The sequence below is a fragment of the Haemorhous mexicanus genome, chromosome 7 (assembly GCF_027477595.1).
Source record: "Haemorhous mexicanus isolate bHaeMex1 chromosome 7, bHaeMex1.pri, whole genome shotgun sequence".
NCBI lineage: Eukaryota > Metazoa > Chordata > Aves > Passeriformes > Fringillidae > Haemorhous > Haemorhous mexicanus.
Window position 1 is genome coordinate 22,751,264 of NC_082347.1, and position 23,190 is coordinate 22,774,453.

The following is a 23,190-nucleotide window of genomic DNA, read 5'->3' on the forward strand; positions in this document are numbered from 1 at the left end:
TCACTGTCATTTTTGTTACCTGAAGACAAACTATCAGGGGCTTGTTCACTATCCTCTGCTGCACAGCAAATACAACTTCCAACTGACCTGCTCTTATGTGGTCCAGGCTTCATTACAGACATGAAGGAGATCAAGAAGGTTGTCTTTGGGTTCTGATGGGTATCTCCTGTTGCATTTGTGTAAACTGTGTTTCATGTTGTGTAAATAAGTATATTTCAAATAATTGGAGTTGGTGATGACTGCACAGCTTACTTTGGAGAATGTGGGGGGTTTTGTTGGCTTTTCTGGTTTGTTTTTGAGAGCCACGTGGGGTTAGGGTTTTTTGTCTGGTTGATTGGTTTGCATTTATTTGTAAAGAGGAGAGTAGGGTCGACCATTCAAAATGTAAATATTGTTTTCCATCACCCTTTATTCTGACTGTTGATATGTCTGAAATGACCCTCTTCCTCCACCCATATCAAACACACCTCAAAAGTAAAGGGACTAGAACCTAAACCTAGATCCAGGCCTGACTTTTGCTAATAGTGTCTGGTATCTACTGTGGTAGATGATATCAAAAGCCCAGGTACAAGCTCCCCAACATTAGTCTTTGGAATGTGATAGCAAATGTGGGCTCCAGAGCCCTTTGTTTACTCTGATTAGAGCTACCACTGCCATGTTCACACTGAGGTTTGGGATTGGTCTTCAATGAAGTAAAATAGAGCAGCCCTTTCTTGCTCCTTAGCCAATATACCAAGTCAGAGTTATGCCTGTTTTGGTTTACAATGAAATGCTTCATTTGGTGGGAGGTAAGTATTGGGATGCGAAAGGATTTATTGGGGAGGAAAAGGGAGAGTTGCTGAGTCAGCGTTTGACAGAGGATCAGTGTGGGTTTATATGTGTAGGTATTTGGAGACCTTTGTTCTGTGTCCTTTGCTAACATTTTACTGAAAGAATCAGTAGTGTAAGCTTTGACCTACAGAATCCGTTTTGCTCTGTGCCTTTCTGCAATCAGCAGCTCTTGCCATCTGTGTTGCTTTCTAGGTCTCATTTGAATGCTGAGATGCTCGTCTTGCAATAATTTTCAGAACATTTTATCAGTCTGTAAGTTTGGCAGCAGATCAGTGCCTGTACGTGTGTATTTGAGGAATCAAAATCCAGGGACGGGCTGCAAATAGAGACACATTGGAGTGTCACTCATGAAAGCCAGTGCTGGTGACAAAGGATAGTACCAAAAGGCTTAGGGGCCTCCTTCAAATTATTTCCACTATTAAATTACCACTTGGTCTTGCATGAGCCAGCCTCCAAGGTCTGAGTTGAGGAAGTCTTTGTCCCAGCTGTTGGTGTTGTAGACATTGGCTGTGGAAGGAAGGGCGGTTTTGTGCTGCAGTTTGCCTTCCTCACTAAGGGGCTGCCCAGGCCTGGGGATGTGAGATGCTCTCACTCTCCTAAAAGCTGCCATCACCTCCACTCCACGGCAAGGTTCAGGTTGCCAAGCCACACTGTGGTGGGGACACTCCACTCTAGGGACACCCTAGTACTGCTGATGGCTCAGAAACTTCTTTTATTGCCTGTTACAATGCTCAAGGAGTGGGCATATCATATGTAATAGCCATGCAAGCAGTTAGTTTCCCTTTGTGTCATGTCAGGTATTTATGCTACAAATCTCAACTGCCAAGAGCAGAAACTTTAGCTGCCCCTTCAGCTCCTAGCCATTGAAATAGGATCTGCCGTGTCCAGTGCTAATAAAAGTTTTCCTTCCTAGACAAGTGGATGCTGCCTGATTTAAAAAAACCAGAAGAGTGCTTTTTCAAGTACTTTCCCTGTAATTTAACATCCCTTCAAGGTCTTTGTCACTTCTCTTCTCAAGTGCATACCATACCAATGCTACCCCGGAGTGTCACCTCCAACCTTTTTCCCTTCTCCAGAGCTGCAGGAAGAGACAGTGTCCTTCGTGATGACAGTGGCAGGGGAGTGACAGGCAGGCTGGGTGGGGGTGGCTGTTGGTGAGCAAGCCTAGTGACAGGATGGGGTGACTAAGAACCAGCTGGCTAATTAAAGCACATCAGTAGGAGGAGCAAAGTATTTAAGGGTGCCAGAGAGAAAGAGAGATGTCTTCACAAATTTCTTACACTTCAGCAGCCAAGTGACTGGGCAACACAGTGAAAGGTTTTCTTAACTCTTTCGTGCCTCTCATGGAGTGAAATCAAGAGACTAAGAAAATGGCTCCATTGACTGTAAAGGCTGAATTGAGGTAAGGACACCAGTATGGTTTTTAGTCACAGTTAGTCACATCTAGCTCTGCTAGACCTGCTCTGAGCTGAACTCCCAGGACTTTATATGACTCTGGCACATGCTAATATGCACTGAGTGGGTAGGTCTGGTGAGCAGTGCACGCTGATTTTCAGAATGCTGCTTTCATTTGGATAGGTATTTCTGGTTGCTGATTGAAAAGAGGCAAATCAAGGTAGTCGTTACATGGGTTTGTGTTCTCATTAAGGGAAATGGGCATGTCCTTGTCTCCTTACCCTAGTGACTGGATCTTTCTCCTGATTATTTTTATGGGAAGGAGAAATTGAAAGGAGTTCCTGAATGCAGATTCTGAGGCAGCTACTTAAGAGGAAAGTGAAGAGAATACATGTGGAATTCTCAGCAATATATGAATTTGTCACCTGAGGCAGGAGGAGTCAGGGGGAAGTAAAGATGAGGACTGACTTCTGGAATGTAACTTTCTGCTATTTCTGGAGACACTTGGAATGTCAGACTGTTGCTTCACCCATCAGTTTGTTTTTCTGTGAATGTTTTCAGTAGTGAGTAGAGAAGCAGTCACTGTGTCCTTCTGGCATGTAGGTGACTCTGGAGGCGGCACAGTCCATCAGGACTAGCAAACCAATGGCCAGCCTTCTGTGTTTTGCTGAGACCATTTTGTGTCTGATGTCCAGGCTGATGAATTAGTCCCCTGGCAATTTTGCTAGCATAGCAGTGCTTCCAGGTTGGAAAAGGCTAAAGAAAATGAGCTTGTTTCATTTCAGCTTGCTTCCAACTAGGCTTGTCAGAAATGTGTTGGCAGTATTGTATGCCTGGCTCCCTGTGTGCTTTGGTTAGACTGGCTCTGTGTGGTTCTCTGGAGGTTGTTGCAGTTGTTTGTAAAGGAGACCAACTCTCAAACAGATTTGTCTTATTTTGAAACTATAGAAAGCAACCTGTAAGACTGATACTTATAAGGTCCTGTTACACTATGCCAGATCAGCTAGTTTTGGATGTTGCATAGGATAGAGGCCCAAATCTTCCATCTTGGTATAAAATAGGACTATCACCTCTATGTCTTGAAAAGTATTAGCTGTTGCTTAGTGAGTGTTTGTACAGAGCTTTAGAGCAGCTAATGCTAGAAAAGGTAGTAATTAACATTTGGTGTGGTTGCCACAGTGAGTACTCATTCAGGTCTGCACAATCCCTCTCCCTTACACAACTGGAAATCTCAGGATGTGTCTGGAATAGTGTAAGGTGGTCTGTAGCATTAAAGTATCTAGAGTATCTGGGGTTTTTTTTTCTCAAAGGTGCATCAGAGTCTTCTCTTTGCTCTAATTTTTATGAAATGTTTGTAAACTGGATGTGAACTTTGAGACACTAGTCATTCTCTAATTAGTATTTCTACTTAGTGCAACTTCCTCTTATTTACTACTTTACTGTTTGAGAGTGTGTGATAAAGGTGAAGACAGCCTTTGTAGTCTTTGTTATACAAAGTCATGCAAGAGAAGCTGCTGGATGTTGTTTAGATGATCTAATTGATTTGTATTTATAGAATGCCATTCACTGTAGTAAATGCAGTGCAGTGTTTGTGTCCCTCAGTCCTGCAGTCAGCTGAATGGGTTCATTGTTATACATAATTAGGGCTTCTGGAATTTGGGTCTGTTTATTTACGGCAATTGTTCTGCTGAGGCACAAGTGGCCCCATATCAGAGGTCTGCAGAGAGTTAGGTGCAGTATCCAGAGCACCCCAGCTGCACAGCTCTTACCAGTAGTCTCACAACAGCTTGAACTCAATGAATCCTCCATTTCTTCCAGCTGAAGTACAAAGCCAGCATCCTAGGTGCGGTCATTGCAGATTGAAAGATTTTCCTTTTGCAACAAAGGTAAATTGGGTGTCATGGAAGCAATTACCCCTTACCTGTAAATAAATTCCAGTTTCAGTAGTTGTGTGCTCCTTGCCCCAGTTCCTGTGTGAATCTCAGTTAAGTGTCCTGAACAGTCCCAGGTTGTGGTATGCTGTTAAATTGTTTACAGCCTTCCCTGGAGCTGGCAGCCTGAGATCTGTGCCCAGTGAGCTCCCTTTTATAGGATGTACATTGGCTTGTTTGCAGAGTCTTTCCATCTATGAGATATGATCATACGTATTGCAGATAAATCTGAACAGAAATCTCAACTTCAGCTGCTGTCAAGTGCTGTGCTTTGTGTCTTTTGCTAAGATGGAGATAAGACTTTATTTAAGATATCCTGGAAAATGTTGGTTTTCTTTCTGAAGTTTCAAAATCTTCATGTGAGTTGCTTGGGCGTATGGGTGTGGCAGAAAGGCATTTGTTTCTTCAGCTGACACGCATGATATGTGAGCCAGGGCTACTGTCACCATGTCTCAGCACCAAATACTAAAGACAGAGGGCAGTCATGACAGACTCAGGAGAAAGTCAAAGCCCAGTTCAGTGTATTTGGTGTCTATTGTCAGGACAAGAAATGTTTTGACTATAAGACAGGGATGTAAGCAGTTTCTTATCCAGAGGGAGTGGTGGTAAAGTGCATGTCAAGTCTGCTGTGATCCAAACAACCTTCTGGATGGCTGGTTTTCAACCCTGAGTCTGCAGCAGAGCAGGAGGTTGATGGCTCAAGCAAGAGCCACCTTTCATCCACACAATCTTCCAGGTATAAGTCAGTGTGTTTTAATGAAGGTTTAGTGGCTAGTATGAAATATTCCAGTCTGTTTCTTTGCAGGGAGGTTCCTATAGACATCAAGTCACTATCAGAACTGGCATTAATCATGGAATTGATTTTAGTATAGAGGTCAGAGGTAGAATGGACAAAAAGAGATGCTTTACCTTTTCAGCCTTGCTGTTCAGCTGTTGGGCATGTCGGCTGTGGGCTTTGCTCGCTGGCTTTGTGACGTTAAGTGGAATTTGGACTTTGGCCTGCCGACCTTTTAAAGTCTTTCACTATTTGCCGGATTTTAATGAGATGGGTAGCAGCATGCTGGCCAATTTCTTTGGAAATGGAATTGCCCTTCTGAGGAAGACTCAGAGGTGCAATTGCTTTCTAAAAATGCGTGGATGGGGTGACTGCAAGGAGGAAGACCTGCTGAAACAGAAAAATTGTGTTGGTGCAAAACAATTTATCTGTAGCTGCTCATGAATATGATTTAGGTCGCAAATGAGAAACCGCATTCGTGCCATAAGAGGAATGAGTTCTGGAGCAGGCTTCCAGGAAGAGCAGTGGAGGCGGGAAATTTTAGCAGTTTTAAGCTGGAATGTGAAGTGTTCTTGCACTGGGTTGTATGACACGGTTGCCTGCAATAGCATGGGAGTAGGCTGGGTGACCCAGGAGATTCTTTTCTGCCCCCTGCTCCGCAAGTGGTGACCTTGAACTGAGTCAACTCAGGTTGCAGTAAACTTTGTTTACTCTGAAGCTGACGGCTGTAAGATGACTTAGTTCAAAAGCATCTCGGAATTCTTAAAGCTGTAGCTCCTAGTTTACATTTCCTATTTAGTTTTTGTTATTTAGAGAGGCACATTCCTTATATATTGCAGAAAAACTGGCACCTATGCCCCAGATAATTTAATTTGCCCATTTGGAAGGCAACAGACATGCACTTTATTTAAAGGAAAAAAAGGAAGTAGTACTGCATTTGAAATGTGCTGTGTTTGTTTATTGTAACAGCTGTAAGTATAATTATTTATAAGAACACCTTATCCAGGCTGGTGTGTGATGATGCCATTTGTTTCATTTAGTAAGCTTTCAGTGCTCTCTCTCTGCTGTCTTAACACTTGCTGAAGAGTGTGTGGAAGCTGTTGTTTTGTATAGAATTGGTGTGACTATTCTATGTGCACTGCTTGCTTACTCACAGGCTTTTCATTACTTTTATTCTTAGGAGCATAACGTCTTCTGAAGGAATGACAGGATGTTCTTTAACCCTTAAAATAAAAATGACAGACAACATATTTCAGCGTTCCAGAATAAGAGAATAATAATAGTTGAAGAGGGAGCTGATTGCCTGGGTTAACCTGAACTGCCTGCTCTATTCTTTTTCTTCTTGTCACGTTTTATATGACGCAAGGTGAGAAGTGCACAGGATATGTGTTGTTCCAGAAAGTTCCTTTAAGCAGAGGAACGTGCAGGTGGGAGGCACTGACTGCAGTGCAGCTCTTTGCCCACTTTCCAGATTTGGGACTCTATACTGCTGACATGGCTCATTGAAGAGGAGCACTTGGGTCAGGGACACTGATGGCATTGTGAGAAAGGGTCTGAGCGGGTGTGAAACAAATGAGTGCTGCTAATGATATGTAAGACCTGACCAGGTGAAAAGTAAGTTTTGTGATTGCTAATCATCCTTTTAGTCTGAAAGCTTGAAATTTTTCTGATAGCCTTAACTCCTACTTTATACTACTGTACACAAGAATTTGATTTTTCATTTAAATGCATCCGCAAAGCACTTAAAGCTCTTGTATTTAGAGAGAAAACTTTGAAAATATGAAAAACTTGAAACTGAGAAAAATAAAGGAGTCTACATTTCAGGAATATAAGGGACAAGCACAATAAGTTTTGAATGTTCATCTCATGCATAGCAATTGGTTTAAAATGCTATGTGAGTCACCAGAGCTGTCAGTAATAACAAGGGAAGAAAGGAAGTTACTTTTCCCCACACTCACATTAGACCACTAAAAATAACGACTGCCCACGACTCTTAGTTGAGATACCAGTGACCTAAGAGCATGTGTCCTTGCTCAGAACTATTAATGAGCTGTTTGTTAGCCCTGCCTTTGTAGGGGGAGTATTCAAACCTTTAGAGCATGTGAGATAATCCAGACAGGCTGTACAGAAGTGGTTGCCACTTATCTGCATTCCTCCTAAATAGGCTTCTGAACATGCTGCTGTCTTTTCCACACCAAGTAGGGAAGGGACTGCAGCCTTGGAGAAATGTGTTGGGGGTGAAAGGGAGGAAGGAAACATTAAACATCCGTCTAGAGGTAGGACTGAGCTGACAAGGAGTTGGTGGATGTTACGTATGGACATTGGCATGTTCAGGGTTATAGCTGCTGGCTTGTGCCCTGAGGAATTCATTACCTTTCATTGTGTTTTGCATGTGTGCAGCTTTGAAGCCTTTGTTGCTATGTCTGTTGTTTCAGGAAAGGCACTAATTCCAGTCTGGCAAGGACACACTGGTTAGCTGGTTGGAGCAGGGAGCTGAAAGGAGATGTATGAGGCTTTTGCTTTGGAGTCCTTTTTCTAGTATTTTTCCTTTTTTTCTTTGCCTGATCTGGCAACAGGGAGTTCTCAGTTTTTAACACTGACATGAGGGACCTTGTTCTTGGTTCCCTTTGAAACGTTCCCTTCTGAAGTACTGCAGTGCATACTGTGTGTGTCTGCAGGAACAGCTTGGCCATGAAAGTTCTTGAAGGGAGCAGCAAATGATTCCAGACCCACCTGTTTCCAGGGACAGCCTGTCTGCCCAGACTGGCAGGGACTAGTCTACCTAAGGATGTACCATCCAAATGTCCATAGCACCCTGGCTTACAGCATGTGCCTTCCCAGCTGTTACAGGCCAATACTTGGCTGCACCGGTGCCGTGGAGCTGGATGTGTTACCTGGCTGGACTGTCTATCTGATCCCAAGAGCAGCCCCAGGACTGAGATAGGCCTAATAGGACTTCAATTTGTGGTTTGGATCAAGTATGTGGAAGACAGGTAGAATAACTCTGTAGCCCTGATGCAATAAGGTGCCAAAGCATGTTCTCAACTTCAAACATGCCCTGTAATTTTGTCTGTCTAAACAGGAGTTATTTCTACTTGCATGCAGCAGATCTGTGTGCAGATTCTCAGCCTATCAAAATCAGCTTTTAAATGGAGTTTCTGGAGTTAGACCAATGCAGGCACTCGGGATTGGTTACTCTCACTGTGAGCATGCTGAATCCATTCTGTGTATGTGAACTTGCACCAAGCATGTGTTTGAGTGCTTGAAGGAAGCTGATTAGTTTCACAGTGAGTGAACACTGGATGCTTGTTATTTTAATTGAATTCCATAATTGCTAGTAAGTGTGGGGATATATGGAAAAGTAATTTTTCCAGATTCAATCTAGATCTAATGGGTTTGTACACATCTTCCACTTAATTTTAGCAATCTTCTTTAATTATCACTTTATTTTTTTCCTCAAATCACTTGTTTATAAAAGGTAATTTAATCTATTAATGCTAAATAATTATGCTTCTTTTTGGTGTGAATTCTTTCCTAAATGCTTTTCTTAATGCAGTGAAGATCAGTGCTTTGCACTGTAAGCAATGTCGAGACTTGAATCAAAAAGACATGTTTGAAATCAGAGTTTTATAGTAGTTGTGATGTCACTGTTTCCAAACAAATCAGACTTTTTAAAAGGGTGAAGCCTGTGGTCATAAGTTTAATTGCTCCCTGTTGTGGGAGGGAAGTGTTGCTCTGGTAGTGCAGCAGCAGTGGACCCTGCCTTTGCCCAGATATTATAGCCAGTAAATCCTCTTTCCTCTCCTGTAAAGGTTTCAATAATTCAATATATTGAATTATTTTTTCCCACTCCTTTTTAAGCTTGCATACCAGAGGAAAGCATTGCAACCTCTTGGGGATGCTTGGAGTGGAAGAATTTCTGCTTTGACTTACATGAAGCCCATGTGGAGGGCCAGTGCTGAGTTAAAACACCTGGGTATCAGCAACCTCCTCAGCTTCACAGAGAGGCTTAGTTGATCCTCCAGCTGAGATGAGATTTACTGCAGTGTTGCCCCTTCTTGTGCTTTTCTCCTGGCCCATGGAAGGACTGGTATTTATCCCAGTGAGTTTACTATGTAACATTTTTCTATGGGTAGAAGAGCACTGTATTTCTACAAATCTCCTTTAGCTGGTTAACATAATTTTAGACTGTTTCTTTTTGATTTGCCTGAACTAAGGCATCTTTCTGGAATGCAAACATATGGAGATCAGAAGGACCATTATTGCTAAGTATGTTTGTCTACGTTTTCAGGCTGTGTCAACTATTACTATTTCAGAGACTCACTTCTAGTATAAAATGGTAGAAAGAAAAAGCAGATACTGTATGGGTAGGCAAAATTAGGCAGCCAGCCTTTCGAGTTGGACTCAGTTTTTGTTGTTGACTGGTTTTATACTGTACCCCCCACTTTACATTGTATTTTACTGGGATCAACTTGGAGCTAGGCTGAATCCTGCTGAGGATTCATGAACCACAATGTATATCTTATGTGGGTAGTTTAGTGAAGGAAATATTTAAACAATTAAGTGTTGGCAGCTGTTCCTAGGGTGGCTTGCTGGGGAGCTGAGATATTGTCTCATTTTATACTCATCTGTTACTATACTTGCTTGTTGGGTTTTCTTTCCTTTTGAGTGTCTGTTGAACATGCTCATTATATTCTGGCATGAAACAAATGCTGGTTAACAAATGCTGGCATGAAACAAATGCTGGTTCAGAAGGGGGATGCTTGAGGCAGGAGAACAAATTCAATTCCCTGAAGGGATTTTCACCTCTTACAATGTTCCACTGGTGCCTCCAATTCATGTAAAAGGAAAAGTATTTCCAACTTTGTTGTTAGTTTCTTGTTTCCCCAAGCAATTTTCCCTTTACTCCTCACTTTGGGCTTCTTGGTTTTGCAGGATTTTGTGATTTCAGATGCATATGTCTGTTGGTGCCATGAAAGCCATTAATTTTCAGGAGCTACACTTGATCTCACTTTCTTGGGGCTAACTTTTTGGTGGGGGGAGAGGTGGAGATTGGAACATAAAATTAAAGGACTTTTCATTCAAACTAGGGCCTTTAGAGAGTTGAGCAATCTTGTCAAACACACTTTTTTTTTTTGTAGAAATGCTGTTTGGCTATTCAAACCAACATCTGTGACATTGAAACCGGTTTGCTGCAGGTATCAAGTCCCCAGAGGAGTGAGGACAGATAGGCCTCACAATTGTCCTCCACAGATTGGCATCACCATTAAAATTGACTTTTTCTTCTGATCCCCATCTGATAGTTTTTCTCTTGGGTTGGCAATTTCACTGCCTTTGGTAACAGAAGAATTAAAGCTTCCAGCTTTCACTTACTGGAGTCTGATCCTGAAAATATCAGCAGCATTGCACAGCTGGAAATGATTGGTGCAGAAGTTATAATATGCGTTTGAACAAGTGCATCTCTTCAGTATTGTTATATCTGTGAAAGGAGAGACTAGCTTGATATGAGCAGCAGATTGCCTTGAAATATGGAAAAGCTCTAATTTGAGGGTTTCAGTTTAAAGCTTTTTGTGTCTCTTTGATTTTTTTAAAATTCTCTCAAAAGGTGATTCATTTTAAATATTAGAAACCAGTCAGACTTGCACTTTGCCCTTTATAGACTCTTAGACTTGAATTAACTATCTTTCAATTTCATATAAAGATTAGTCTTAAAGTCTGTAAGCAGTGCGTGTATTGGGTAGAAATAATCTATAATTTCTGATAATTATCAGCAAAAAAATTTATATGGTGCTTGACATGAATCCTTGGCATTTGAAAGCAATTTTTTTAAAGAAACTCTGACTGTTACCTTGACTTTTGTGGTGAATGTTCAGTAGTGTGTCCAGTGCTGTCTGGACAGACATCAAACATAATGTAATCATTCTGCCTTTCACTCTAAACAGACCTAAACAAAATCCAGAAGTGGAAAAAGCAAGTCCCTCTGCCACAATGAGCTCTGGTAAGTCTGTGTTGTTTTCTACTTGCACTCATTAGTCTTCCTTTTTATTACTAGTAATATTCCTGTTTGTTTCTGATGCAATTATTCACATTTGTTGCTTGAATTTTGGCCTGAAAAGTAGCTAGAAACATCTTGAACAGGAGTAGGTCCTGTAGCTTATTTCAGTGTGAAATATAAGAATTCAAAATTACTGATAACCTGAAAAAATCATCTGAATTTGCTATATTTTAGTAGAGATGAAAACATAGTTTGACATATGGATAGGAAAAAAAATCAGCTGTTCAAAGAAAAACAAGGGACCAGGAAATGGGAGCTGGTTGGGAAGAGGAAAACTTCTGGGTTTGTTTGGGTAACAGGCTAAATCAGGGTGAAAAATAAAGCAGATGCCAGACTTGAAGAGAGATCTGTAAGATCTGTAGAATGATATTCCCACTTAATTTTAGCATTATAGCAAGTCTCAGCTTGGGGTATCATGTCCTGGTTTAGGCACAACATTTTGAAAAAAATGTGAACTATTTGAAGAGAGTCCAGAAAAACATGACCTGGGAATTCAGTGTAAGCACTGATAAGCTTACAGGCTGGTAAGCACTGGAACAGGTTGCATTAGGGTGGTGCTGGAAGTTTGTAAGAACTCGTTAGACAAACATTTGTCAGGAGTTACAGAGGTAGATTTGTTTCATTCATGTTCAGAAAAAGTACTTTAGATGAGCTTTGGAGCTTCTTTCTAGCACTGTCTCTTGTGTTTCCCTGAATTTACAAGAGCCAGTTTTATTCATGTCAGCTGAAGACTTTGTAGACTTGCAAAAATCTTTACTGAAAACCACTTCATTTGTATTACAGAACATGAAGAAATCGATGTTGCAAAAACTGTTGTCAATGGGCTGAGCAGCAATGGACAAGAAAAAGGTGGGTTAAGGTCTCCAGAGGCACCTCCACAGCTCCTCCCGCATGTCAGCTGCCGATGTCCTTGATCTTCCCGGAAATTCACTACAGCGGGGGCTTCCAAATTCAGTTCACTTGGCGACTGACACAAGAAAAGTCTTGTACTGCACCATGCTAGTAACAGCAGCATTTCTTAGCTCAACAAGTGTTCTTTGTCTCTTTAAAGTGGCAGGCTGGACTTGCCTCTTTGTATATTTTTAGTGCTGTATTGAGGAAAGCTGTATGCTACTTGTGGTACTTGTGAGCACCTGCGAATCGGTATCTTAGTGAGTTGAGACAGCATGGGTGTGTGGTGCCTGTGTGTGAAGTGTGTTAACTTCAGGGAGAGGTGAAGGTTTGAGTCTGGGATTGAACAGCAGGAACTAACCATTTCAGTGATGAAAAACATCTAAACAAACCTGTCTTCATGTTAACATCAGTGGGTTTGCAGTGTGCTTTATAGCATTCACTTTTGTGGAGTGAGCGTGTCTGTTTTGGCAGAGTGAAAGTATGTGAGTATGGACTGATTTGATTTTCTGTTGGTTTAATTTCCTTTCTTTTCCTTTGATGCCTTTTTATAGTGGTTAGTATTTTGACTGCATCGTGGATGGATGAATTCAGTCAGTTTCAAAGCAGAACAGAATCAGGATTGTTTCCTAAGCCACAGGCTGTTTGATTTGGGATCTGTTGTATTCACAGGGTCTCTGCTCAGGAAGCAGTATGGAAAACAGGGATTGATTTGGCTTGCTCTTTTATAAAAAAAAATTAAACAAACCTATCAAATTAAATACTAATGATTTTATGAGTTTTGAAAAAATTCTGTTAGGCTCTTTGCCCAGGCCTTTGATGCTTGAGACCTCTTTTCTAGGTTGTGAAATCTGTGCTCTCCAGTTTTGCCGGGTATCAGAAAGATCTGCCACAAGAGGGGGCGTATACACCACCCTGATGTCAATGCCTCCCTCAAAGCTGGCCCAGTGCTCAGTGCTAGTCTGTAAAGTATTAGAAATGTGGTTCCTCTTACTCCTGATTTTACAGGCATGAGATGGCGTGGAATATGACAAGACGTTTATCGTTTTCCAGATAATACATGCAGGAAACAGGTTTTATAGAAGAAAATCCTGGCTCTGCAGAATCAAGAACACTACTCAAATTATGCTGGCAGAGTCATGATTATCTTGGCAGCTCCTGTTGAGCTTCACCTGTGAATAGTACTGCCTTTTTCACAGTAAAGGGTACCCCTTTCACAAAGAGGGTACCCCTCTTTGTACCCATTGATTTGAACAGTTTTGTAACAATTGCTAGAATTTTGCATAGTGCTATGTGTGGTATTCCCCAATGTTACCACATATAGTATAATTAGTGTGCTAGCTAATGAAGTCAAGTAGAAATCTCTTCAATTTACTGTATATATATATGGTTGTTTTATTTTTTTCTGAAATAGCTATATGGATGCTATGCTTTGGCATGGGACTTTTTTCAAGATTATTTTACTTCCTTCTGTTGTTGAATTTGTAAAAAATGAGCCATGAAATTCAGAATTCATGTAATGTGGCTAGTTTAATGTTCTTCTCTCAAGCTTTCAGTACTTGGTTTGGTTTTTTTCCACTTTATTTTGTTTTTGCTGAACCATATTAATGTTTTACTTAACATTTTTATTTTTGCATGTAGTGTACCTCAGTTAAATGATTACACTAAAATTTTTTGATGGATTCTAAAAACTAATGCTTCCAAATTCTTTTTGCCTGCAGCATAGTGGCAGTCAGCATTAGTCCATTCAGTAAGCAGTTCTGTATGCTGCATAAAACAGACACATCCTGAATTAGGGCGAATGAAGGGATATTTTTAACAGTTGCATCATTGCTCTCTACACTGCTTTTGTATTTGAAATTTCCTGCTATTGTGTCTCCGAGTACGTTAGAAAATTTTGTGGCATGCTTCCCAAACTCTGTTCTTTCCTTTTTGGATGTGCCATTTACACTTTTGTGTTTGCAGCTGTTGACGTCCCTTTATGTACACGTTCTATTTCTGCCGTTAAAATAATCCCTGTGAAGAAAGTGAAAAGTTCTCCTCACCTAGTGCTGCCTACAGGTATCTTCTTTCCTCCCCTGCCATGCCTTAGTTAGCCATCATTGTCTCTCTGCTTCACCCACATGCTTGGGCTAATTCTCAGCTTCATGCTCCTCTCACTCCTCCCAGAGCTGCAGATTTCATTGGTAGGTAATGCAGTTAGCTCTTGATGGCACAGTACACTGTTTCTAATTATGCTGCTCTTCTGCAGACTTAATTGTGTCTGCTTGAATCTGGGATCATTGTAAGCTCTTCCACTAATGCTCGATTATGAAAAATATTGTTATTATTAAGATAGACCCATTTTGAACCAAACTCCTGAAGAACCAAAGAATGTTTCCTGCATATCTTTGGTCTTTATGAAAACAAATGGTTCAAGCATAGTTCAACATTGGTGGTATAGTTTTGTTTTTCTGTACATGCACAGAATTTAATCCTCATGTGAATGAGAAAGAGTGTTAGGCTGTCACCCTCTCCCCAAGCGCATGCTTCCCCACTAGAAGTACAAGATTATGTTTGTACTTTGCTGGACAGTCAGGCTAGTGTAGCTGATACTGCTTGTCTCTCCTCATCTGTCACACATGTGCTTTGTTGGACTAGTACAGTGCTAACGTCCTGTTTATTACTAGCTGCTGGATTTCTATACCGAGTGATTCAGATTCTTGTTTTCTATTATTTTTGAGGGAATACATCATTACAGACATTTGTTTTCATCTCCCAAGGTGAAATAGTCTGGCAAGATTTTATTTTCAAATATTTTCAAAGCATTTTAATTTTTTTTTCATTCAGAGCATTCTTTTTTTTTTTTCTGACTCTTATTCTTTTGGTTCAGTATAGAGGTTTAATCTGTTGTATGGATAATAAAATTTAAAAATGCATTGATTCCTAAATTTGATTCTCCTCCAATATGATGAAAATATTGTTTTGACAGTCATACGTGTTGAGCTCTGTTTCCATTTCTCTGCAGTGCCTGTGAAGCAAATGTAGGCATAGGGTTGTAGGAGGACGCTACCCTGCACTCTTTGTGGATGTTTATATCAGGCCTAATGACTCCCAACATTGTGTCCATGCATTACAGTTACAGCACTCTTAAAACTGGAGTCTTGGAGCTTAAACCTTTGTCCTGTGGTTTGAAAGTGAGTCCATAAAGTCCTTGGGCTCTGTGTTGTGCCATGTGGATGGGAATGATAGCCAGAACTGCACTCTTGGGCAAAAGGAATCCTGACCCTACCTGAATCATGCAAAAATCAGTCAGAGAAGTCAACTTCTATGTGGGTGACCTTAAGCTGTGATCAGCTATGGTATATTTAAGGATGAAATACCTTTTGCTGTGTCTGAGTGGATAGTCTTTCCCCTCACAGAGGCTGCCTCAGTTAGCTAAAGGCTGAACTATAGGAAAGTATCCTCTGATTCCTTAGTTACTCCATCCTTTTTATAGTCCTAAGTATGGATCTAAAACTGTGCTTTTTGTGAAATCCCTAAAGCATTGGAAACTCATTTAAGGGCTTCAACAGTAGACATTCCAGCACAGAGGGCTTTCAGCGAGCGCCAGGAGTTTGCATTCATTGAGTTTCTCCTCTTACTGGCATTGTTCATCTGGCATACTGATGTTTCCCCATATTGTGGCCTCACTGGCTATGGTTTGCAACCTTAGCCAAGGTGTTACCACAGTCTCTAGGCACTGTACTGGTGTGGGTTTGGTGGGGCATTGCCTTGCTGAAATCAGCCAGGGAATACTGATCAGCCCACAGATGTGGGCTGTTGTCTGGACAATAAACAACAGTCTTTGCCCCCTCTGTCCAGTCTGAAGGCATCATTTTTGTTATAATAGCAGTTCCTGGAGAAGAGCTGCATCCTTCCCCATGCAGAGATAGAAGGATCCTCAACCCATAAAAATAAAAATGATTGTGTTGTCACTTGTGTAATGCAGCATGCACTCAGTACCTCTTCACACTCCCTGTGCAGTCATGGTAGGGCTGGTGCCTCTGTGTAAGTAAGCGAAGTCTGATGGCAGCTGCAGGGTCACTAATAGTGCATGAGAAGAGGAGGTGATGTGTTTGTCTATGGAAATAGCTTAGAGAAACAAGACACTTTTCAAGCTTGGGATTTCCAAAGGTATCTTAAAGGAAGCAACTCTCCAAAAAGATGCTAAGTAGGAGGAGAAAGAGAAGTAGCTTTGAAGTACTGGTTTGTTATCACTTAATAGGATGACAGGAGGAGAAAACCCAGATCATGGACTGAAATACACAAAGGTAAGCCTGCACAGAAGCTGTGCTGAACTGTGCCTCAGCAAGGATGCTGGCATGATCTGGTAACTGATCATGATCACAGGTTGATCTGAATAGGCATGTGTTAAATCTCCTGTTTTCCAGGATTTGGGTTCCTGTGTAAGAAGGTGAAACACTGCAATGAAGTGGGGAGATGGCAGGGAGGTGGCTTGCAGTGCCTTGCCTTTAGGTTGTATTCAGCATTGTTAGAAGATTTTATCTTCCACTGGTCAAAAGTTTGGGGTTTTTTTTCCTATTTCAGTCCTCCACAAAAGGCATTTTTAAGCTTTGGCACACAAAGTGTGTGCATTATGTGACCGGGACATCCCTATAGAAGAGCTACAGGTGTAATGGAAGACTTGCTAGCACAGTATCTCTGTACAAAGTAGAACAAATATAGCAAATGGCACTGTGACCTTTGGTTCAAACACTCCTTAGCCCCCCCCACCCCTTAGCTCTGCTGCACCAACTCGGAACTTAACTGCTACATTCATCGATTACATGAATATAAACTGCTTTGATTTCTCAATGCTTTAAATACAGAGCTAATCTTCATCTGCACAAACATTACTAGATTGATTCACCTGGAGGCAGCCATGCCAAAATTACTCTAGAGCTCTGATGGCTCCTTATAGCTTTGCATCATTCCTTTCTATGTGTTTCTTCTGTACATGTGCATTTCCTGTAGAAATGGATCCCACAAAAGTCTGCAGTGGAAAAGGAGCCGTAACCCTCCGGGCAACTCCATCCTATGAAGGGAATCGGAATATCACTTCACCATGTCCTCAGGATGTTGAGCAACATGAAAGTAAGTGGTGGAAGGTTAACTGGCATCTGTTACTCACAGTATCCTCAAGACAGGTCAGTCCAGGATCTTAGGCTTACTTTATAATTATGGTTTAAAGCCCAGGATTCCATAGCATAGTTGGAAACCTCTTGCAAGGACCAGACCAGCAGAGAGACTGACTCCTACTGCAAGTTTCATGACCACTCAGTCATTGACTAAAGTTTGTCAGGAGCACCAAAAACTCTCAGTTCTTTTTTGTCTTCCCCTCCTACCCCCAGTGCCCCCAGGGTGGCCTGTGTCATCTCTTTTTACCCCAGACATGAGGTGGAACAGAAAGAAGCTGAGTAGTGCTGCTGCCACTGCAGCATTCAGCTGGGTTGTCGGGGAAGCGGGCATAGCGTCCCCCCAGCTGGACAGCGTCGCCACGGAGCTCTGCTGTCTTTCAATAGCAGACGTGTAATTACTTAATTGTAGGAGACAGGCAAAGCATAGCAAACCTGGCCAGTGTCGTGGGTCTGGCAAAGAGGATGAACTCCCAAAGGCAAGATGCCGTAAAGGGGGAGGGGGTAAAACGTGCTCTTGAAAGCAAAGCATACATTGTTTCTGACTGTATTGTTGGAGAAAGGGCAATTCTATTAATTCCAGCCCTAATGTGCCACTTTCTGCTCTGTCTTCTCCCATTCTGCTCCACCCATGACCTACCCTCTTTTTATGCTTGCCTTTCTCCGTTTCTTCACTCCTACCCCCTACTGTTGCCGCTCTCCTTTCTGTTGATGGCTTCATAAATTTCCAACAGTTTGAATGGCAATGGGTCCATTTGTATGGAAATCAGTTCATTAATACTTCTTTTGCTTACTCAATCGCTTTATGAAATGTACTTTGGAGCTGGAAGAGCTTTGTGCATATAACTTAAACAGCAAAATGAGTACAGGGTGGGGAGGACCCCAGTGAGAAGCAGGTAAATATGTGATGAGACCACTGCATGTACCTGCAGGGACTGGCTTGTAAAGTGATATTGTATCTTATTACACCCTTCATGCACTTAGTCTGCAAAACTTGGTCTCTTTGTTGGTAATCTTTTATCTCAATCACATATAGTGATATTGTTAAGGATAGCTATGTCTTCATCATCTGAATACAGGGTCCCTACATTTCCAGTAATTTGTGGTGTCTGGATGTCAGGCTGCAGCTTTAGAAAGTAGCTAGCTGGGCAGCCTTTTTGCCTCTGAAGTAAGAATGTCAATGAACAATTGTTTCTTCATTGCTCTGAATGAATTGCCTTGTGTTTACAAAGGTCAGAAACAAGGAGGACATCATGTTTAGGGCTGGTCTCTATGGTAATTACGCAGCCCTGTCAGAAAGCATTTTATGTGTGAAATGAAGTAGCTTGACTCTTGACTTCAATTGGTACATGTTTTCTGGAAATGTAATGGTTTATTTCTTCCCCCTTTCTTTTCCTCTATGCCTATCCTCCACCCCCACCTCATCTGTCCCTCCTTTCTGTGAAACACTTAGGTCTGGAGCCAGAAAACTCAGAAACAGGTATAAACATTGGCTGCTTCTGTTGTTACTTCCGTTGCTTTATTGGAATTATTTCTCGTTGCCTGGGGGAAAAAAAAGAAAGGGGGGTGGGGAGGAAGAAAAGAGTCCCCTCCTTTCACTTATCCTGCAACTGGATGGACTCTGTGATCTGAGTTTTCTTCCCCCTGGCAGATGACTGGAGGTCGTCGTCTAACACTGATGCCAATGGGGATGCCCAGCCATCTTCTCTGGCTGCCAAGGGTTATAGGAGTGTGCGTCCAAACCTGTCTTCAGAGAGCAAGCCACAGGTAAGCCTTTCTTCTGTGACCCTGAGGTGATCATCTGGGTTCAAGCACTGAATTCATGATCAGGAGTCCTGGGCTGAACTCCAAACTTGACTGCAGATGGGTAAGTTGCTGTGCCTCAGCTTTTTCTGCCTTTGAAATGGGGGCAGCACCGATGTCAGCAAAGTGTTGTGGAGCTCCTGTATTCAGGCACACCACAGTGTTTCCTCAGTGGATGAAGGAGGACAACGCTATTTGCAAGAAAAAAGGTAAAGTAACCATCTGTAATATTTTGTATTTTATGCTGGTTTATTTCCTAGAAATTACTGCAGGCTGAAATCAGAGTTACACCCTACATTAAAAATAAAATATTGGGGAAATGCCTTTCAGTTTTTACACTGTAACTGATAGAAGCCAACAAGGGAAAGGTTATTTGTATCTGAAGGTAAATTGTTGAAATCAGTCTGCTAAGAGAAGTGCAATGTCATCCTTTTTTTGTTTTTGGTTTTGGTTTTTTTTTGGGAGGGGGTGCTCAGAAGCAGTCTGGAAGCTGGTAAGGAAACCCTTCATTAGAAACTGGATTCTTGTGTGAAACAGAGTCCCTTTAAAGCCCAGTCCCCTATCACTGTGACTGCTCCCATCATCAGGGTCTCTTTAGCAATGCTACAGACCAGGTACCATCAGTGAAAGTGGGACAGAGTGAGCACTGCCATATGTAACACTTTTTACAGAAGTCTTAAGAACTCCTGTTCAAACTGAGCTGAAATAGAAGAAGTTCCAAAAGGAATGAACCTATTCAGAGGCAGAAGCCCTTTAGAACAGCACTAAACAACCCACTTCTTCACTCCCTTATGCTTCAGGGAAAGGATGGGAGGGGCAGAGGGACAACACGAGGACATGAGATTTTGGAACAGCACCTGTAATTTTATGAAACTTTTCTACATCTATATCCATGTAACAAGAATAGGTACTTGCCACAACTTGTCATATATGGATGACTTTTAAAGGATGTCTCTTTCCAGATTTAAATGTTACAATCTGTTAAGGCATCTTCATTCTCTGGTTTTGACATTTTTAGCAGTGGTTTAGGCAGCCTTTGCCCATAAAGGTATGACAATGGGGTGTTTGTAAAACCTATTTTCACAGTCTCCAAAGGGGTTAATTTGCAAAAATCCAGGGATCTGTTGTTCACCAGGTGGGTATTCTCTTCTTTCCAGTAGATCTTTGTTTTCAGCTACTGGTTAAAAAGTAATAAAATAACAGTACAGAGGTTTCATTTTATTTATCTCAAAACAGTTTGGCTTTGGCTTTCATAAAAAATTCACTGTAATTGGAGATGCAGTAGGCAGATGATTTGGAGTTAGCGAGCTATATGTTGCCAAGCACTAAAACCAGTAAAGCTTTTCTGATTATTTACTAGAAGCAGGATTTCTCTCTTGATGATCTTGATTCTCAAGGCAAATTCTTATGATCTCAGTTCCTCAAAAAACTTGAATATTTCTGGTCTTCCTGAAAGCATTTTCAGGATGGAAAAATCCTAAAGAGAATTGAAGAGCTGGCCTTTAGAATGAAGAAATACTCACTTTTTACTTAGCCAGCTATAGTCGGCTACAGCACTCACTTGATGTCTGTTTTCATTAACATTGGTGAAATTTGGCAATATTCATTTTTCAGCAGTGCACTTAACATGCAGAGATGGCCTAGAACTCTGAATTTGGCTTTGCAGTTCAAATGTCCCCAGTGCTGAGAAGTGTTTAGTTATGCAAGCATGAGACTGAATTTGTTAACCATGATGTTAAATCTTGACTGAGGCTTTCCCAGGGGCATGGTGAGTGTTGCTGTGCAGGCCTCTTGTAACAACACCATAGTGAGAATTATTGAGAGCAAAGAAACACATAGGCAGGGACTTGAGGGCTGGGCTAAGTTTGTGTGCTGCAGTGAGCTGTGCTAAGAAAGAATGTGTGGGATGATGGCTGTGAGTGAGTTCTGCACTGGCCTTCCAGATACTGTATTTGCTTTTTATTCTTGCTGTATTAAAACCCGCTTAACCCAAGTCTAATGATCAAATTCGTTCTGAGATTTTAATTTTTTTCCTTCCTTTTTCCTTTCATTTGATGCTGCTTCCTCTCTCCTTCCTGCCTTCTTGACTCTGCCTGATCAGGCCCTTGCTCCTCCCCGTCCTCCTCTTCCCAAAGAGGAAAGCTTTGCATGGCGTCCTCGCACTGACACTAAAGTGACCAACCTGTTGCCAGTGCCCATCATGGACTGTGTGTACCTGAATGCACCCAAGCCTTACGCACAGCGTGCATCACCAAACACCAGTGCACGCTGTTATTTGTCATCACCAACCCCCTACGGGGCTGTCCCCAGTGGGAAGCAAGGCTTGCCAGCAGGGCGTTCTCCCTCTTCAGGCCCCAAAGATGAGGTGCATGCTGGGCAGCCACTCTTGGAAAGTCACTCCTCATCGGGTGCATCATCCATACAACTCAACCCTGTCAGGGCAGATCCCAGTAGTAAGGCTGGAATGAATTCCAGTCATGAGACGAAGGCGGATAAAAAGGTCAGCAAACTATATGTAGCTTGTTTATCTAACAGCACTTGCTCAGGCGCATCTCAAAATTCCACTGGCACCACACATGACCCGGCAGCCAGCACCAGTTTGGGCGCTGAGCTCACTCAGGCACCAGCCACCAACATTGTTCCCTCTGTAACAGACACTGAAAAGTCTCTTCCTGCTGCTCCTCCTCCTCCTATTCCTCCCAGGCCGTACTTTTACATTGTCCTCAGCAAAGACGCAGTTAGTTATGGTGCAGGCCAGCCCTCCCGGACTCAGCCATCACCTCCGCAAGCTGTGAGGGACAGAGTGCTAGAGCCCCAGAGCACAGCTGCCACAGAGGACAGGATGAGAAAAGAGCCTTACCTTACTCAGCAGCGACAGCCACCATACAAGGCAATGGGACGCAGCATGGTACATGTTTTCTCCATAACCTTGTTTTCTTTCAGCTGAGCGAACAGTTCTTTAATTTGTTACAATGTTCCCTTAATGCTTTATTCCCCTCCTACCTTAATTTCTCAGCACTTGTTGTGCTGCCCTGAGTCTTGTGGTCTTTTACTTGATAATATTTAACACCCTGTGTGTGTCCCCTCAATGTTGATCTGTGTGTTTGTGTGTATGTGTGTGGTGTTTGTAGGGAGTTGGGTTGGAATGGTGAGGATCTTTCTATTTTAGGGACATGTAAAAGAAACAAGCTCTGTAATGTATAACTTTTAGAGCTTCTCAAGTGATGGTGAATGCTGAGCTGTTCTTTTTTTGATTTAGCCTCACTACACAGAACTGGAGAAGAGGGGTGGTGAGGGGGAATAAATAGTTTTGTGAAAAAACGTTGTGTTCATAGAGGCCAGGGCTGCAAGCCTGAAGAAGTATGTCTCCTTAAGGAAAGATGATCTTCTGGGGCTTTGTATCATTTTGGGTACATTCCTTGCATGACACAATATGGCTGCATTAGACTAAAGGAACAATCTCCCCCAATGCATAACAACACCTTGTTTCCAACAGGATGCCACTGCCACCACCTCAGCTCAGCCTGGAGTTATAGTAGTCCCCCTCCTTCAGGTTAATCCAGACAGACAACAAGAAGGCAGCTCCAGCACTCCACCACCGCCTCTGGTTCCTTTCGGGCAAGGCTCCGTATTCCCTGAGATTGTTCCTTCTGGCTCACCCTTGACTTTTCCAACTCTAGACGATTTCATTCCCCCACATCTCCAGAGGGGCTCCCACCATAACCAAGCACCCTCCACATCTGGCACATTACCCTCTGTTTACCCGAAACTGCCATTCTTCTCATCACCACCTTCACTTGTCCCTCCAGTCACGGGGGCTTTGCACAGGGGCTTGAAGCCTGAAATCACTGGAGTCATCTCACATACAGTAAGCTTGCCAAGTACCCTCCTCGCCCTTTTCCTAAATTTGTATTCCTGGATTAAAATTACTTTCTCCTTGCAATACTAAACTTGAGGGAGGAGTGATGACTCACTCCCTGCCAGCAGCATGACAACTGAAACCATGTTTGCGTCCTGTGCTAGTGCATGCAGTTTGCCTGCCTTGTGCAGCTTTGAACTTTCTTTTGACTTCTTGCTACATTTTACTGTCTCCCCTTGTGCCCATTCTGCTGGGTGATGTACACCTTAAGAGTCTTCACAGGATTTGCTCAGAATAATGAATTCTGCATAAACTGAATAGCTGCAACTAACTGATCTTTTCAGGCTCTTTTTATAGCATCCTTAATTGTGTTTGAATAACATTTAAAGCAGCAACAGCAGGCCAGTTAAAGGTTAGGGCTGGCTTTCTGTTCCACTTGGAGCCACAAGACCATATGGTCTCCACACAAATCCCTGATAAAATCAGTGTAAGAT

The 23,190-nt window shown here is 42.2% G+C and overlaps 1 protein-coding gene across 27 annotated transcripts in view; it reads left to right on the top strand.

The window, feature by feature from the left end:
• The window catches only part of SORBS1 (sorbin and SH3 domain containing 1), a 161,600-nt gene that overhangs the window by 84,857 nt on the left and 53,553 nt on the right, over nt 1-23,190 (top strand). For 5 of the 27 annotated variants that reach the window (XM_059851389.1, XM_059851398.1, XM_059851404.1 and 2 more), the window contains exons 1-9: nt 2,085-2,233; nt 10,875-10,930; nt 11,771-11,836; nt 13,844-13,939; nt 16,874-16,993; nt 18,488-18,514; nt 18,686-18,801; nt 20,939-21,745; nt 22,334-22,705. In XM_059851389.1, the coding sequence (XP_059707372.1) occupies nt 2,202-2,233; nt 10,875-10,930; nt 11,771-11,836; nt 13,844-13,939; nt 16,874-16,993; nt 18,488-18,514; nt 18,686-18,801; nt 20,939-21,745; nt 22,334-22,705 (1,692 nt within the window). In that variant the 5' untranslated portion in view covers nt 2,085-2,201. Of the gene's footprint in view, nt 1-2,084; nt 2,234-6,112; nt 6,299-10,874; nt 10,931-11,770; nt 11,837-13,843; nt 13,940-16,873; nt 16,994-18,487; nt 18,515-18,685; nt 18,802-20,938; nt 21,746-22,333; nt 22,706-23,190 lie in introns of those variants that run through there. The other 22 variants (XM_059851391.1, XM_059851395.1, XM_059851392.1 and 19 more) reach the window with 14 other exon arrangements.